At 37.6% G+C, this 19027-nt stretch overlaps 1 protein-coding gene and 1 long non-coding RNA gene across 9 annotated transcripts in view; one reads left to right on the top strand and one right to left on the bottom strand.

Moving 5' to 3' along the window:
• The window catches only part of pard3ab (par-3 family cell polarity regulator alpha, b), a 261995-nt gene extending 246810 nt beyond the window's left edge, over window positions 1-15185 (top strand). For 7 of the 8 annotated variants that reach the window (XM_044134498.1, XM_044134495.1, XM_044134493.1 and 4 more), the window contains 3 exons: window positions 128-251; window positions 8420-8562; window positions 12022-15185. In XM_044134498.1, coding sequence (XP_043990433.1) covers window positions 128-251; window positions 8420-8562; window positions 12022-12424 — 670 coding nt within the window. In that variant the 3' untranslated portion in view covers window positions 12425-15185. Of the gene's footprint in view, window positions 1-127; window positions 1924-8419; window positions 8563-12021 lie in introns of those variants that run through there. The other variant, XM_044134499.1, reaches the window with a different exon arrangement.
• Window positions 10750-12168, bottom strand: LOC122841294. The gene is made up of 2 exons (XR_006372374.1): window positions 12081-12168; window positions 10750-11002 (listed from the first exon to the last, which is right to left on the bottom strand). It is a non-coding gene; the product is annotated as an uncharacterized LOC122841294 (long non-coding RNA).
• Window positions 15186-19027: the final 3842 nt, after the last annotated feature.

Below are 19027 nucleotides of genomic sequence, written 5' to 3'. Positions count from 1 at the left end.
ATCGGCGGACAAAGCGCGCCGGACTTTAAACAACTCCATCCCGCGGCGCTGATGGAACCAGGTCACTCGCTCACAATGACCTCTCTCACACTCATTCATCTCTCTCCTCTTCTTCTTCTCCTGTTAGCAACCGGCTAACTCCTAGCAACCACGACCGGATACAGAGGCTGCGGCAGGAGTTCCAGCAGGCCCAGAACGTTCCCGACGACCCAGACGATCGCAGGAGGACCTACAGCTTCGAGCAGTCCTGGGTGAGTGTCTGACCCGACCGACGTCGAGAGAGAACGGGACGGAAACTGTACCGGTGGTGATCCTGCATCACTAACCCCACTACCACCAGCAGAGAACGAGACTTCAGGAGCGGCGCTAACCTCCACGGAGCTAATTCATTAACCGACTGCATGCCGGAGTCCGTCACTAACCCCGACCCGCTCCACTCATCCGTCGTCCATGTTTTTTGTGTCTGTCAGTCATCCGCACAGACCTCGCCCACAACATCACAGACTGTCGGGTTGTTTTTAAACTTTTATCTGTGCCTTTTTTACACCTCAAACAGGATCCTGTGATTTTTAACAGACATGTTTAAATCAGCGCCTCATCGGCCGGGAAGAGACGAGGGATGATTAGTTTGTGTGAAGCAACAAAGGGAAATCCTGAAGCGAACAAATCGCAGCGCCTCTTTTTCTTTTTTCTTTTTTTAAGGTGATGAAATGACTTGTCATATTTTTACCTATTTATTTCAGATCTCTCTGCTTCCTCACATTGCGACTGAAGAACACGCTGCAAAAACACACAATCCTATCAACTATTTCTAGGGCAAATATTGTAGTAACTTTTAGCAAGTTATATAAACTTGATTTAAGTGAATAATTCTTGAATGCAGATGCAAAAATTACTAGTTTCACTGTGCCAATGGAACTGGTACTTTTTTAACCACTCACTTAAAACATGATTATATATTTAGCTGAAAAGTTACTTTTAAGATAATTTTCTCTTATTTCAAGTGTTTGAATATATTTGCACTAGAAGCCAGACAAAATAACATGTTAAGGTTTTGTGTTTTTGTTGGTTTCAGATCATTTTCAGCAGCCAATCAGAACACTCAGCTGCAGATTAGATTTTAATGCTCTGATTACAGTACAGATTACCACCCATACTTTCCTGGATTGTTCTGAAAGGGGAGCCGGTAACTTTACTTCTAACGTAGCGGCCATGAGCTTTAAGTAGCCTGTAAAGTTCAGGAAAGTAACTTATTTAAAGGTAAATAAAGTTGAAACTACTGGAAGTAAATAAGTTCTATAAATTATTGATTAAAGTTCCATAAAGTCTAAGGTTACAGATTACCACATATTACAGCTGTAGAAAGTTTTAGAAAGTGCCCTATACATTGCAAAAGTTGATATTTAAGTTACAGAAAGTATCGGAACAGCCCTTGGTACCAAAAAAATAACCTTTCTGCTTTGGGAAAATTAGCCTGAAAGTTCTAGAAAGTACCTTGTAAGTCCTGGAAAATATAAACTTGGACGTTCATTAGTTACCTAAAAGTAGTTTTTTGTTTTAGCAAAAGTATATTACCAAAAGTAACTCATTTTCTTTGTGTGCCCTTCATGAACTAATAAATCCCCTCAGAAAAAAGGCTGAAGCCCCCAAAGAGCCCGATGGTTTCAGTAAAATAAGTTCTAGAAAGTATCTCATAAGTCATGGAAATTATGATTTTACCTCCCAATAAATTCATCTGCCTAAAGTTAGCCTGCAAGTTTTAAGAAATTAACCTGAGAGTTCCTAATAGTTGCTTAAATATTACTTTTAAAGTTTCAGAAAGTATCTGGTTGCACGTCACCTCATAAAGCAGCAAAGTACAGAAAAGTAATATATATAAATAAATAACCTGAAAGTTCTAGAAAGTACTCTGGAAGTCCTAAACAGCATAAACTTCTGTATAATTTCATGAGTTACCTATAAATAGTATTTTGGCTTTAAAACAAACTGTAAAATTCCAACTTCCTATTCATAGAGTAGTCTCTGTAAATTAAATTGTCTAAAATTCAAGTTTTAAGAAGGTAACTGGAAAGTTCCTGGTGGTTCCATAAAGCATCAGGTTGAAATGAACCTCATAAAAAATCTCAGCAGCCAAAAACAACCTGGAAAGGTAACTCGTAAGTTCTAGAAAGTATCACCTCACTAGACGGCCTGGTCCTGAAATGAAACATGTAAAATGAATTAGTCTGTAAGTTTTGTCACTCTGCAGGTTGTAGAAAGTAACCTGTTAACGTGTCGCTGCTCAGCTGTTTTCCTGTTTTATTAGCTGCTTCTCATCCAAATCAGTCAGTTTGTACGTTTCACATCTTTGTTGTAAAATCGGATTAATGGACGTTCAGGGTGAAAAGGGTGACAGTAATCTCTTAAAAAGGTGTGCTGTACTTTGTGTCACGTGAAAACACTCCTGGGGATTTTGTTTTGTGTATTTGTATATTTCTGTGTATGAACTCCTTTATTTCCCGCTGGAAACGTTGTGATTGGACGCTGAGGGCTGATGAGTTGCACTCGGGCCGTTTTCTGCTCTGGTATTGTGAAGTGTTATGGTGCTTTCTGGCAGTGTTAACCAGAGTCCCGCTGTGTGTTGAGGGGATCGGTGGACGCATTCCAGCGCAGGACTGTGTGGGAAACGAGGCCGCAGGTCATCCCAGCTTTTGTCCGGAAATAACTGAGCGTGCTCTAAATTAAAAACTCGGATTTTAAACCTCACTTCCCCGCACTATTGTTATCCTGTTCATTTTCCCATGAAGACTCATTATTAGTTTTCCCACAAGAGCACCTTAAATATTTTACTTTTTTACCATAAATAAAACATGAAATATGTGAATATTAAAGCTTGTTTAATCCAAAAATAAAACTGGAAACCAGATTTCTCAGCCTCTGTATCCCTCTAATGCTCTTTTCTTGTCCCTTTTGCTGTCGATCGGGTCGCCCATAATAACTGCGTGTTGTTGGACCCGCGCCCGGCCATGCCAGCGCGCCACATGGAAAACGGCAGAACGCGTCTTTGAAATTCAATTACCTCTCCAGGTGCACGGGTTGCAATTCTGTTGCTTCATGTGAGTGATGTTCTGTCCTGCGACTGAATTCAGCGCCGCTGAACGCCTCCAGTGACGTTTTAATTGAATTGTGTGAAAATATTTAAAATACAAAATGTTGAAAACATCTGAAGAGTTGCACCGACTGCAGGCCGTAAAAACAAAGCAGATTTTTCTGAACTTACCGTTTCGTGGCAAAAAATATATATCAATTAAAATAATAAAAGATAAATAAATTTGAAAATATACAAATTAAATAAATTTAGTCATTACACTCAAAAAAATCACAGATAGATGTACTATTTGGCTCCTTCAAACAAAAGTAAGTTAAAGAATACATAAAAATGTGAATAAATGTTTTAAAAATAAAATATGAAATAAAATAGTTTTGTCATAAAACCACAGGTGAATATACTGTTTGTGTCCTTCAGCCAAGATTAAAGAAATACATATAAAAATAAAAGTAAAAAATTTATAAAATAATTTTAAAACGTTTTTAAATCTTAACTAAAAATAATAATTTCAAATCTTAGCAATTTGTCTGTTTTCTGAGTTGTTTTGTATATAACAAATATACAAATAAGATAACATTTTTAAAAATTAAAATTAAATCAATAAAAAAAAATTATTACAAACAAAATCATGGATAGACATCTCAAAATATAAAAATGTAAAATATATAAAAGTGAAATAAATAATTTTTTTTTTTTTTCTTTGCCTATTTTCTGATTATTTTTTTTAAGCCATAAAATTTTGGCTTCAAGGAGACAAAATTAGATAAATAAAAGAAAATATTTTAATAAGTTTTTTATATCTTATCGGTTTTTTGGGGGGTTTTTTCCAGGTAGAAATATTATTTGTCTCCATCAAACCTCCTCTGAGAGCCGTCCGTCCGTCCGTCCGTCTGTTTATTGTCCAATACCAGAACAAGCCGACTGTAATTAGCCGCCTCTTCAGGGTCCCTCATCTGTTTGGTCCCTCTGGTTGCTTGGGTGAGCAGCAGAGGATTGTGGGTAACGTGGTCTAATTCCATCACAGATGAGTGATGTGCTCTTTATGGCAGCCATTAAACCTCACAGAGTTTAGAGGAGGCAAAACATTTTCATCTGTAGCATTTAACAGTTTTTGTTGATCCTGAGGAAACGTTTCCTGAATTGTTCAATTAAAACTGGGGTGTCCAAAGTGAGGCGCGGGGGCCATTTGTGGCCTTTCAAGTTATTTTGTTTGGCCCCTGAGCAGAAGTCAAGACAAATTTGGCCAACAAAGTAGAAAACAATCGATAAAATAATTTTTGTATTTTAGGTTTTTAACAATTTACAGATTTCCTAAAATTATAATTGTATGACAGAGGCTTGGGACCACAATAAGAAAATTTAAAAAAATAATAAAATTATGGGAATAAAGTTGAAATAATCAAAGAAATAAATATAAAAAATAAATGTAAAAAATTTAATAAAAGACAAAGTGAGGTTTGTAAATCAGTATTTTACTTTGAATAAAGTAAGATTTTATTAATAGTCATAATAAAGTTAACATTATGACTTTATTCTCTGTTGAGTTTATTCTTTGTATGTTCTGATTTTAATTTTGTAATTTTTATGACTTTTTATTCTTGTAATTTCATTCTTTTATTTTTTACTACGGTCTTAATACTCTGTTATATTATTTACTGAGTAAAAAAAAAAAAGAATTTAAAATATAAAGAAAAATCATGATAAACTAATTCTCGTATCTTCAGTTTAATAAATTTTGTGGCCCATTAGTTGTTTCAATTTCCAAAAAGTTAGTACACCTCTGTTTTAAAGCTTCCCAGAAGAAATCTTTCCATATGAAGACCGTCACTCTTCCCTTCCAGACACAGGAAGATAAATGGGACGTTTACGGTCCTCCGGTGCCGTCAGGGAGGCGATTGGACCCGGATTGGTTCGGTTATGAAGGGGAGTCTCTTTAGCGCTCGTAATCGTTTTATGGCCTTCTGCACCAGCTGATGTCTGCGCCGCTCCCAAAGTGCCGCACGGCCATAAAAAGTAATTATATCAGCTTTGTGTGGCGGCTAATCGGCACGCGGTCGCTGCACCCGGACGCTAATGAGCATCGGAGGAGCTGCGGTGCGACAGCCGCTCGGGTTGTTGCCCGACATTTACTGCAGGGATGTTTGGATGAACCTTCAACCAGAGGGAGGCGTTTAGTTTCATCAGCGAGCTTAAAGGTTTTCATAATAATTTAATAAAATAAAATACTATATTTAATTTAATTAAATAGTTAAATTGTATAGTATTATTCATTTAAATGTACATCTTTATTGTTGTATAAATAATAAAAACATATAAATCTTTATTATACATTTTTATTTAAATTTTTAAAAAAAATTATTTATTGGTTTCCACTGACATTTCCATTTTTCTCACTTAAATCAGACCAAATTTCTCTTGTTTTTGCTTAGTCACCAAATTTATTTCTATTTTTTAAATCCAACAAAACTCTTTGAGTTAGTACACCACTTTTTAGGGTTGTTTTTTGTAACTTACATTTCAAAGTTTACATATATTTGTCTTTCAAACTGAATAATTTGGGTCAAACCTTCTGATTTTAAGTTTGGTCTAATTTAACTTCAGATGGTGAGTAAAATGTTTGCTTTTTCAGTGTGTGATATCTGCCTTTAACTGTGCATAAATATTAACAATTTCAGTTGTAATTTTGTTTCAAACTGTTTAAATTTATCACGAAAGTCTCCAAATTCATTATATTATTCCTAAATTATTAATGTTTATAAAGTGTAGCTTAGGAAGCTAAAATGTGGAGCAGCAACGCTAGCTGACACGCTATTGGCTGTTGTTTGGAAAGCAGCCAATCGAGGAGCAGCATTAATTTCGCTTGGTTCTGATTGGCTGGACGATGAGAGAGAAGATTCTAGAAGAATTGTAAATATTAGCTTCTGCTGTCAGAGGTCTCCACTCCGGGTAGTGATGCATATTAAGGTTTATTTGGTGTTTTCACTATTATAATTTTCAGTTATATATGTATAAAAGGAGGTTTCAATTGAAATAAATAGAAATTAACTTTAAAAATTTAAATAAAAAAAATATATATTTAAATCAAATATGAAAACTAGGAATCTACTGCATTTAATTTATGATAAAAAAAATTTCATTGTTTTTATTTATTCATCCGGCTTCTTTTATACATTATTTGGTGCAAATTATGTTGGTTAGAACTTGTCAAAATTAAATAATTCTATTTATTTATTTGTGTTTTTTACCTGTCTTGTCCAGCAGAGTGCCAGTCAAAATGGTGGAAGGTGAAACTCAACAGGTTTACCTTCACGAGTGGAGTATTACAGCTTCAGCTATGATTCACCACTTAATGTATAGCAATATGAAAAAGTTTAGTAGAAATTGCTTTGGGTTTATTTCAGATGTAGCAGAGATGGTAAAGAAAGGAGGAAAGGTGTGGGAAGAGACAACAGGTTGTTAAACATGCAGATTATGAAGTAAAAATGCCTCCGGAGTTTTTGGGTGCAGACATTCATAAATCTGTGTTTTAAAACCAGAAATGTGAGGCGTTCATGTCGGGGTGTTAAACCCCAGAAAATGGCCGCCGCAGTGTCGAGTCTGTTTCATTAACACCGACTAACATCCATGTCATCACCACAACCCTTCTCTGAGCCTGCAGCATGGTCTTCCTCCCTCCCCTCCTCTTCCTCTCATCTCACCTGCCTGCCTGTGTCTCACCTTCACTTTGACCCGAGGAGAGGCGAGTCCCGCCGACTGACCGGTGAGTTTCACAGACGTGTAAAGGTCCAGCGTTTAATCCGATCCCGTGGAGTTCTGTTCTTTTTCATTATGAAATCACGTGGATTTTCACACTCCGACGACCTTCCAGCCGGAGGATTCTCAGACCGGATTAGAGGTCAACAGAAAGGTCGCCAATTTTCCATCACAAAGCCATTAATCCTGAAAATGCGTCATTGTGTTCCCACCATCTGTAAGAGCCGACATGGCTCATTTTATCCTACATAATGTCACTTTTCATCAATTTATGGGAAAATAGGAACCTTCTCAGAGGAAATTTATCAATATTTTATATTTATTTAAACATTCAAACATCTTGGAGTTAGAAAAATAAATATATTTAATAAATTAGAATATCTATTTGGATTTATTTCAGATAAAAAAAAGTGCCTTTAAGCAGCTAACTTTTAATTTTTATATATTTCTGTATTAAAAATGCAGCTTTTATTGGTCTAATGTGATATTCTAATTCTTAATGTAATGTTTTCATTATCTGTAATCAAATACCCATTATTTAATTATTAGAAATACCTTTCTTGAATACAAAAAATTGGTAGAAAATGTTAGATTATTTACCTACATAATATATTGTAAAACACAATATACTGAAATAAAGTGATAGTATTCTAATTAATTTATTACTGCATATAAATATTGATATATTAATTTTGTTCAATAAATTACAATATAATTAGAATATAATTTTAAATATTTTTAGATTTATTTTGATTCAAGAAGTTAATTAATTTCTTAAATCTTGGAAATGCAGGTGATAAAAACCTGACTTTGTAATTCTCTTTATGTGTCACAGAATGTTCAGGTCTGAGTAAAATGGTTAAAGTTTTTATTTTATGATTATATCAATGATTCAGACTTGAAGTGAATAAAAACTTAACTCAGTTTCTCTGAAATAAATAATAATAAAAGGACTTAAAGTCAAAGTTTCCCTTTTGTTCTACAGTATTATGCACTAAATCCCAGCATAAAATTACAGTAATTTTTCCTTCCACTAAACTTTCAACCCTTCTAACACATAGTTGTAGAATTATTTAAAAGCATTTTTTTGGTATTCAGATGTATCAGACCGTCACCTGTGAGCATTTACTGCATCACTTATCAATTATTGTGAAAAAAAGATTTTGATTTATCGTTGTCATGGTAAATTTCAATTATTGATATATTTGTTTTAAAAAACCTGACGATTGGAAATGAAAAATTATTTTTACTATTTTATTCACTTTTTGTTCCTCCAGAGTATCAATAAAATATCAGTAAATTTGAAAATATGATCAAATACAGTCAATATTTGCAGTTAATCATATTTTTTCAGTAAGTGTGATCCTGAAGAGAACGTTTATTCTGTTTGTGGATGAGTGCTGCACCATGCAGTCACTGCCCTACAAACCTATTTACTACCTAAAAATTAAGCAACAAATAGATGTTTTTTTAATCATGATCTCCATCTGTATCACATTAATACCACAGACTACTCCACGTGGCCCGCCTGTGTTGCAGCGCTGGGTAAATGATAAAATGTTGTTTTGTCCTTTGCAGTCCAACGCCAGCAGCAACGGTCCGGGCGGGTACAGCCAGCCGGGCCGGCACTCGGTGTCGGTGGAGGTCCAGATGCAGAGGCAGAGGCAGGAGGAGAGGGACTCGTTCGCCCAGGCGCAGCGGCAGTACAGCTCTCTCCCTCGGTGAGACATTAACACATGCTAGCGCTAGCATTAGCGCTAGCATTAGCGCTAGCATAGCCCTGGAATATAATAGTTAGGTGTTTTTCATTATAGTTTAAAACTTGCTGAATTAGACAAAGAAAAAGTCAGAACAAAGGTGTGTTTGCTTGTTTTTATTATTTAATATTGTTTTGTTTTTATTAGTAGTAGTTTTAGTATTTTCATACTTTAGTTAATTTTTACATGCATTTTGATAATTTTTACATCAATTGTAATGGATATTTGACAACCATTACCATTTTCAAAAAATGTATGCAGATATTGTTGAATAACCGACTGATGTGGCGATAGTCCGCCATTTTGTGTACTAGCATAAATGCCACCATTAGCTGTATGGAGTGCCATAATGTACCGACAGCCAACGTAAACAGCTTGTGTGAGAAAAAAAAATCTGTCACATCGGTTCAAAAGGCAAATAAATCGATTCAGAAACACAAAAACAAAGGATATCACATCTGTATTATAGTTTTTCCCCATTAGTTATCATTAACAACATTATTATTTCGTTATTTTGTTTGTTTTTGTTATCTGTAATAACCTTGGTGCGCTCCCCTCAGATAACACCTGATTTTTAGCATTAGCATCAAATAGCAGCAGAAATCGGGTCTGAACCGGTCGGTTCCAAACTCTCTCGTTCACTTTTGCAGCTTTGGTTGGAAGAAACAGATCCGGTCTTAGACGGATCTGGCAGGACTGTTTTCCTTTTTCCCTAATCTAATTCCCGTTGATCTGTGAGATCTGCCGGCTGCTTGTTCCAGGAAACGCTGACGTGTTTATTATTTATGGTTCTTCTGGGGCAGCTGGCGGGTCACAGGCCCTAATGGGCCCGGTTCCACTGGGACCAGTTACCTGTAGTTTACCTGTCGACCACTTGGTCCGGATTTCTTTTCATTCTTTCATTGATATTAGCCGCTAATTTTGACAGACGACACACATCTTATTGAAAAAATGATGTTGATGAGTTTGCATTGCATTTTTTTCAGAAAATACCTGAAAATCTTTAAAACTGACCAAAAAATTACTAAGGTGTATTTTTTTATTATTATTTTTTTGTTTTCAAATCTTTTTTCTTCCTCTTATATATTGTTTTTGTCTCTTTCAAAAATATTTTTCCCTAATTTAGCATTGAGTGAAATTTGTTCTGTTTGGAAACAAAAGAAGAAATCAAAACATGTTTCAAATTTAAATAGTAAAATTTGAAAAATGCATTTCGAAAATTAAACTGAAAAAATAGTTGAACCGCTTCAGCGTCCACTTCCGGACCATTAGGCCCGCTCCGAGAATCTGGTCATGAATCTGGGCAGCTTCACCAGGAAACATGCAGGAGGTGGAAGTAAAAAATCCAGATGTGTGTCAGCAGTTATCATTTCCGCTTCCTCTGCCAAGGAAGGAGATCGTTAAACTGTTTAATAATATTCTATTCAATAAGTTAAATATAATTAAAAATGATCTATTTTTGTTTTGTTTTTTTCAAACTCGTGGATTAATTCCTTTCATCAGGTGATAAAAGGCCGACTTTGTAATTGTCTTTATGTGTTGCAGAATGTTAAGATCTGGATAAAAGGTTTAAATCTTTATTTCTGTTAATATCCATGATTGTGGCTTACAGCTGCTGAAAACCGAAGATGTAGTTTCTTAGAAAATTTTTAAATTCTGTCCAAAGTGTGGAGCAGGGGCCTTTTGTGGCCCTTGGACTAATTTATTGGGGTCCCCCTGACCAGAATTTAACAACAGGACAATCTCCAGGACAAGTTAACACAAAAGACTGGATTACTTTTTTCAAGTTTTGGATCTTTGATGATTTATGCAACACTTTCCTAAATTTCCTGCTGAATTTATGGTTGAGCAGGTAAAGAAAAAAATCTAAATATGTTGTTTTTGTTTGAAATAAAATATGTTTAGAATCTGGGCAGCTTCACCAGGAAACATTTAGGAGGTGGAAGAGAAAGATCCAGATGTGTGTCATCAGATTTCCAGTCGGCCAGTCTGCCTTTGTGTGGCGCGTCCAATGAGGAGGAGGAGGCAGAAGAAGAAGATCGTTGAGCTTTTGATTCAGAGCCATGCATAATTATCGCGTTTATCACCCAGCTGTGGAGAAATCGCATTATTCCTCTGTTTGGTTTTCAGCAGGAAGTGGCGACAAAAGGGTAAAAAATGGTGGAAATCCTTTAATGAGAACAGAGCAGAGCTTTGTTTTGCATTTGGTGGAGATTGGTTCCAGTTGAGGACGGATACGCTGCTTGATGGGTGAGATAGGAAGAGTCGGCCCAGGTTGATTCTTCACACGCTCCGCTGGGTCCAATTTTCAGAGACCGGCATCGCCGACACCCGATTTCATTTCACGTGTTGACAAAAAAGACCCAAGCTGCTCTGGGAAACTATTCACACTGTTCTAACTTTTCTGGAAGGAAAAGGAAACAAAAAACAATTTTAACTGCCTGTTTTAATAGTTCAAGCATCAAATATACCTTGAGACGCATTAAAATGGTCAGTGGAAACCGTCTTAGTGATTTCATAAAAGCTATCGCTTGCATTCTTCATTTCCGCTCTTTTGGGTTCAGCCAATCAGCACCAAGACAAACAAACGGTGCTTCTGGATTGGCTGGTATCACTGCGTCTAGGCAGAGGTCATTTTGACTGATGTCCAAGTTAATAAGTCAATTTAAAGCATTTCTCAACTGGGTTTCTTTCTAGGATTAAAAATTTGTAAAAACTTTCCGCTGCAGAGACGCGGCGCGTTTAAATTCAGAAGCAGCGTCTCGTTTTAACGAGAAATAAAAATACATTCCGAACTTGATTTTAAAAACTTGTTATAAGAAGTTTCTTGTTTTATTGAGATAAAAATCTGAGTTTGAGTTTTATCTCCTTTCAACAAGTTCTCTTTAAAATAATTATCTGACGTTTTAACAAAAAATTTGTTCAAATGAGAAACTGTCGTTTTGGCATTAAACATGTTTAATGAGATGAAAAAAAACTTGTTATAACAATAAACTTTAATTTTTATTAAACAACTTAGAAACTCTTCAGCGAAAACATTGTAACAAAAAACTTTTATTGATTTTTGTTTAAGTCTCAACAGTTTTGTTTTAATCAGATAAATAGAATTGTTATAACAAAGTTTTATCTAGTTACTTGTTATATTGAAAGATTCTCGTTAAAATAATAATCTGACATTTTAACTACAAATTTGTTGTTGAAATTTGTTCTTCCGCTCTTCCAGACTAAAGGAATAAAATTCAGTTTCAAAAGTCTAAAATTTACAACCTTGGAAATTTCTGATTTTCTAAGATTAACCTTCTCTTGCCCCGGCCCCTTCTCCAGTAGGAATGATTTTTGTTTGGCGCCCTCTGTAGCGCAGCGCCCCTTTGCATCGAACGCTGCTCTCACAGTCGTTTCCTTGTTTTCCTCTGCTGCCATCAGACAACCCAGGAAGAATCCCAGCACTGTCTCCCAGGACTCCTGGGACAAAGCGTACCCACCTGGAGACGTCTTCCAGACGGCCAAAGACAACCCCCGGTACTCCAGCTACCAGGGCTCCCGGAACGGCTACCAGGGCGGCGGCGGCGGGGCAGGAGTGAACGCTAGAGTCCTGCTGGAGGCCCAGGAGCTGCTGCGGCAGGAGCAGAGGCGCAGGGAGCAGGAAGCCAAAGGAAAAATGGTGCAGGAAGGCAGCGGGAACAGCGCCTACGAGGGGTACATCCCCCACCTGAAGGAGCCGGGGTCGCCGAAGGGCCCGTACCGACACGACGTCCCGCCTTCGCCGTCGCAGCTAGCTCGGCTCAACAGACTGGGGTCGGAAAAGGGAAGACTTTTTTATTCCTGAGGGGGGAAAAATTAGCAAATTAGCACCAGAACGCAGACAACGGACTACTTGGCCTCTTATAGCTTAGCGACTATCTTAAAAGGCAAGCGGGTGTTTGATGACCCGCACAAACCATGAGTCACTCACTAACAACCACCAGAAACCCTGGTGCCTTGTCCAACCTCGTCGCCGTCACATACCGACAATCAGGCAGAGGAGTGGGAGCGCAGGTATGAATGACGCGATCCAGCTGTTGTTTTTCAGTTAGCTTCAGAAAGCTAACTGCTCTGAAGGAGAGAGCGATCCCACTGCCGTTTTTCAGTTAGCTTCAGAAAGCTATCTGCTCTGAAGGAGAGTGATCCCACTGCCGTTTTTGAGTTAGCTTCAGAAAGCTAACTGCTCTGAAGGAGAGTGATCCCACTGCCGTTTTTCAGTTAGCGTCAGAAAGCTAACTGCTCTGAAGGAGAGTGATCCCACTGCCGTTTTTCAGTTAGCGTCAGAAAGCTATCTGCTCTGAAGGAGAGTGATCCCACTGCCGTTTTTGAGTTAGCTTCAGAAAGCTAACTGCTCTGAAGGAGAGCGAGTTCCAGCTGCCGTTTTTCAGTTAGCTTCAGAAAGCTAACTGCTCTGAAGGAGAGCGAGTTCCAGCTGCCGTTTTTTTAGCTAGCTTTCAAAAGCTAACTTAAAAACAGCAGTTGGAACGCTCTTTCCTTTATAGCAGTTCTGAAGCTATTGCCAACTTATATGCCAACTGAAAAACTGAAAAACAGTCAACTTAAAGGACTTAGCTTTGGAAAGCTAACTGCTCTGAAGGAAATGGCATTTCAACTGCCATTTGTTCTGTTAGCTTTGGATAGCTAAGTGCTATGAAGGAATGAAAACAGGCCAGAGAGAAAGAGAGAGAGAGTGTGTGTGTGTGTGTGTGTGTTATTAATAAAAGCCCTCCTCATAAATGATTCATAGTGTGTGTTATCTCCTTGGAGGAGAGTCAGGCAGAGAGGGTAGGGATCTCTGATCCTCTAGCCTGGCCCCTCAGCGCGGCGCTGGGCTCCACTCGCCCGCCTCCCTGCCTGTCTGTCTGGAGCTCCATCTTCTCCTTTCATTCTTCCTCTCTCTGTTCATTACGCTCCTTTCTTCTACCTCAACACCTCCATATTCATCCCCCCGCCTCCCTTCCTCCTCCTCTCTCCCGAGTCGGCGCTCTGCACTGAATTTTTCATCAGAAGCCACCTGCTGCCTGCCGGAGCCAGAGAAACGGCGCCACCAGAGGCTCCGACAGAGGGCCCGGCTTCTGACACGACGAGCCAAATAAAAGGAGGCAGAATAAAGATCGGCGGGGAAACAATGCTGCTCCCAGTGTGAAATTAGCAGCAGCCCCTTTATGCTGGTTTTTAACAAAAGGCAAAATTGTCCTCCGGAGTTAATTGCTCCAAATTGCCATAATTGCTTTTTGTGTGTTTTTTTGTTGTTTTTTTTATACCTTTTTAAGCATTTAGCAGACACTCCTTCTGCAGTGATTTTAAATAGAGGCAGCAGGTGGGTGTGGGGGGAGGCACATCCTGCTTTTAAAAACAGCAGTCGATAAATGAACCGAATGCTGCTGGATTACAAAGAGCAGGTTGGAAAACAGCAGCGTAAAAAACAGCGTCTTCATGCAGATGGGTTCAAGTTGTGAGTTTGATTCTGTAACGGCAACAGTGGAGGTTAATGCAGTTGCATTTATGGCTCTCAGCTGGGAAAGTAAATTTAAAAAGTATGTACACCTGTTAAAGATCATTTTGTACTTTGAGGGGTGGCAAAAGCAAATGAGGTGGATTGAGCATAAAGGTATCAGTCAGGAGAAGACTATAAGAAAATGCGCATGGAGATAATTGGAGAAGACATGAAAACTGGATATTTTTCCCCTAAAAAAGAGATTTTTATCAAGTAATAAACTATAAATAATCCAAAATGTCAGAAAGTTTTGGTTCAAACCAAAGAGAGAGGATAAGTTTTTGTTTGTGGATCACATTTAGATCATTTAACGTGAAAAGCTGCTGGAATCGGCCCTTAGGCTGGATGCTGCAAGGACCACAAGTGACACTGCATTGATCTCCTGTGTGTTAGCGTCGGTAAAAACCTGGAAAAATTTAATTACAAGCTTAGTTTGTAGCGTCTGGAGGTGGTAATTTTATTATTATTATTCCTGGCAGCTTGGAAAATGCTGATAGGCATATTTCCTCCTCCAGGACAAAAAGAATAAATTAGTTTCAGAGGAGCTTGAGTGCAAAACTGACCATAACTAGCAAACAAACCAGATGGAGGTCCAACATTAAAGAGGAAATGATGAATTAAAGCTGCGAAATGGATGAAAAGATCAGATTTTATTAAAATGAGTCTTTACTTCTACCAGAGGAGCTGTTTAAACAAGCAGAAATCCTTTTCTGTGACGTTTGATGCTTTTAATCCCACATTCAGACCACAGGAAGTGTTTCTCTGATATCTCAAAAAGTGCCTGAGAAAATATATCTGAACATTTCACACAAAGTCGGGTGCGATGCGATTCGTTTCACAGAACTACCTGTGGATCGACAGTGTCACCATCAGTGTTTTTATCCTGTTTATCTTCAGCCATACTGTTTATTTTTTTCTTTTGATGAAGCATAACTGAAATGGAAGTAAAAAAAGAAGCTGATGTGCAATTGTTTTGTTTCCAGAAGTCTTTTACATGATGTTTGGAGAAATGCAAACATTTTTTCTGTACGTATCAAGTTGGGAATAAAGCAGAAAGCTGTTCCTGTTTCGTGCTGCTTTGTTGTTTATTTCTGATCATCCAATCAGACCTCGGCAATGTGATGACATCACTGCTTCCTGACGTTGCAGCAGGATGTTTCAAAAATGACATGACTCTTGAGTTAATTTCCATAAATACCGCGGTGCTTCCTGTGAAGTTCATTGTTCACTGGGGACCTGTTGAGCTGCCACTGTGTTTTGTTCTAGAGGTGAAAGGTGACGTTCAGACAAACACAATTAAAGCTGCTTCAGACGGGGAAGGCCGGAGGAGTCCTCTGATGACTGCTGTGAACAACATTTCTTGTTTTTCTTTCATTTTTTTAGCACTTAAATGGAACCTACTATAAAAAAATCACATTTTGCACATTTTAGTTTTTCCATTTGAGAGACTTGTAAAAACAAACCAACCCACCCGGCTACTATCTGTCTATGAATTAATGTTTTTTGGTGACTGGAAAGTGAGCCCTTTGAAATGTCTTTGGAATGCAACGGCACACATTAGCTGTTACCTAGCAACCCCGGTGCAATTCCGCCTATTACCTAACAACCCAACTGGAATTCTGCCCGTTACCTAGCAACCCTGGCTGAGTTCCAGCATGTTTGATCACCTGGTTTTACCGCACTACTGAAAAACGGCTGCTGGGAAAGAGAAGTTTTTTGTTGTTGAATTACTGTGAAGAAACAACTTGTGGCATCTTTGTTGGTTGCACAGGAGGCTCCGCTTCTGCTTTTCAAATACAGCTCTGGAAAAACTTTTAGAGGCTACTTAAAATGAACAGTTTCTCTGATTTTACTTTTTATATATGTATGTTTTCACTTTTATTTGAGTAAAAACATGTTGAAGTGAAATTATTTGGGTTCTCCACCCACTTCTTTTTGTTTATAAAAAGACGGAATGAAAGTAGATCTCATTTGTTTATTGCTTAAAGTAATTCTCATTAGCGAGACAACTTTCATTAGATTACGTTCAAATAAATCAGGACCAGACGAGCGGAAGATTTAATCAGTTATTGTGAATATTTTACTTTTCTTTTTGACCTTTAATCCACCTTACTAAATTAACAATCCATATTTTATTGCATTTTTTGGGGTTAATTTACAGATATCAGCTCTGCGGGGAACAGATTAATAAATAAGAAGCCAGTGAAATGTTTCTGTTTGTTTGTTTTAACAGAAACGGAGGAGATGTTTGACAGTTTTCTCTGTAAAGTCGAATCGGGGGCGGAGGAAATCCTGCAGATTAAACCCCTGGACTCAGACATCTGGAAAGAGGTTGAGAGTTTCCCAACCGGTCCATGAAACGACCTGGACCGCTCACAGATTTATAGCGAGTATCTAAATATATTTGTTCCACATAACGACCCGTGGCCAAACTGGCTGGTTTTCCCAACTACCGGTTGGACAAAATGGACGACCAAAGTCAGAACTGTTTATGTTACAACCGTTTTATTACGAAAAAGACCAAAAACCGTTTGTAGTGATAGCTGCAGAATAATTTGACCCTCTGAACTAAAGCGTTTTAGTGAATCAGGAGTGAAGTTGGTCGGTTCTGGTGCAGCCAGGTGAAGCTTTATTAAAGACACAAATAGGTCAATAGAAAGATGATAACATTTTCTATGTAATCTGACTGGAATTTATTCAATGTCTCTGACAGAAACTCAGACATTTATCCATCCGTCCATCAGTCCATCCATCCGTCCATCAATTATAAGTGAGGCATTTCTTTACTCTGAAATTTGGGCCCTGACTGTTATTTCAATTTATTTCATACTTTTATAACTTCTCATCACCTGAATGACGCTAAAGCTGCGGATCAGCCTGGTCTTGTTGTGTTTTCTCCGTATTTCCTGTCCGCCACGTTGGTCCTGCCGCGATGCTCACCTGCTCCACCAATCAGAGCCTCCTGTTGAAGCTCCTCTTCTCCAACCTGGAGCGTGTTTTTCCGTCTTGGACTGCTGCTCCTCCCAGAGATGGGACTCTAAAAATAAACCCGGTTCTTCTCTCTGTCGTGTCTGCAGGTGGAGAAACTTTTTTTTATTATTGTTCCTGCCGTCTTTCAGCGCCCCGCAGGAGCAGAGGAGTGTTTGCTATTCAGGCGGCGCCGCTCTGGGCTGAGAAACTTGATGTCTGCCGAGAAGCCCAACTTTAACTTTGTGATATTTCTGTCAGTTTGAGGGATTTTTCTGTTTGTAGCGAATAAAAATGCAGCCGCCATATTGAAAACAGACGAACAGGGAAGCCAGGCGCAGGTCTGGTTTGGAAAGCTGCTGTTACTTCCTAACAGAAAGTTAAAGATTCACTGTTTAGAAAACTGAGCAGCTCCAGTTCCCAGATTTAAAGTCTGAATTAATTAAATTTAATATTTATATTGCGATAAAACATGAAGCAGAACTATATTCTATTTAAACATCCAATTATTCACCCATCCACCCACTTTTAAGGTCTGAATGAATATTTTAGTCTTTATATTTCAGTAAAACCTGAATATTTGGAGAAGTTGAAGTAAGTCAACTGTTCTTATTGGGTTTTAAAAGTTTCTGATGTTTTTTATATATATATAAGTAAAAAAACAAAGGGCCGTCTGGGTTCTGGCTGAGTTTTTATTGGACAGAAAGATTCACTGAACAGAACCAGATGTTGGGGCTTCATGAGGATAAATCAACATGGCGGAGGGTCATTTCCACCTGCTGAGGTGTCACGGTTGAACATCTGGATTTACACAACCTGACAACATGCATGAAAGCTGTGTGTGTTTTAACATTTCTCACCTTGTGAGGACAATTTTCTCTAACTAATACAAGACTGTGAGGATGAAATACTCCTGATGGGTATAAAACAACAAATGCTTGTTGTTTTTGAATTCTTCAATGGGGAATTACAATTTTATTGAAAATCACTTGATAAAATATATTCCTTTATCTAATTCTAAATATTCCATTAAAATGCCTGAACAATAACTGTTCACTTATGTTTTATATTTTATTATAATACAATTGCATTATTTTTTACACAAAAGTTTCTAGGGGAACCTTCGTATCATGTTTCTGGTGTGCCTCTAAATCTGACGCACAAGCTACATCCGCTAACACAGACGATTAAGCTGCTTCTTTTGTTCCTCTGGAGTTTAATTTTTTTTCTTTAAAGCCTGATCTGATTGAACGCTTGAAAATAATTTTGTTGTGTGAGAAGGAGTTAGCTTATTAGCGAAACTATTCAAATCTATCTCAATGCTAAACATGTAGCCTCAGCACAGATGCTAACGCTAATGTTAGCTTCTGCGGTCCACATTTCTAAAGAATTATATAGTTTTCAAAGTTATGTGAATTACCACACAGAAGCTGAAATCTGAGGGTTTAAAAGATAAAATAACAGATTAAAAACAATGAATATATTTGTGTTTTTTAGCTTTATTGTAAGACGTTTTCTTGAATTGAGAATGTTAGTTATGCTTTTTGATTAAAATGCGATTAATTACAAGCGTTGCAATTTATTCAATTAATTTTAATATAATCCCATCTCTAATTTTATTTTATCATTCTAGAGCTGCAAGTTGCAGACACTTGGCCTAGTCAAAGACCAGACCTAAACATTGTTGATAATCTGAACCAAAAACTGAAATAACTCCCAGATCTTTCTGAGTAAATTTGTGAATAATTTCAGTCTGTAGATGTTTTAAAATCACACTAAAAAAGAAACAACACATTTTAGAAACGTTGAAACTGATTTATTTTCCTCCCACTTCATGTTGGTTCTCCACATAAAATCGAGACAAAAACAGAAAGTTTAAGGATGTGAAAACATGTTAATGCACATTAGGCTTCATACAGCACAGATTTTCTTTTTTTTTTTTTA

This window comes from Gambusia affinis, linkage group LG12, assembly GCF_019740435.1.
Source record: "Gambusia affinis linkage group LG12, SWU_Gaff_1.0, whole genome shotgun sequence".
In the NCBI taxonomy this organism is placed as follows: Eukaryota; Metazoa; Chordata; class Actinopteri; order Cyprinodontiformes; family Poeciliidae; genus Gambusia; species Gambusia affinis.
This window is presented reverse-complemented; position numbering and strand designations above follow the sequence as displayed.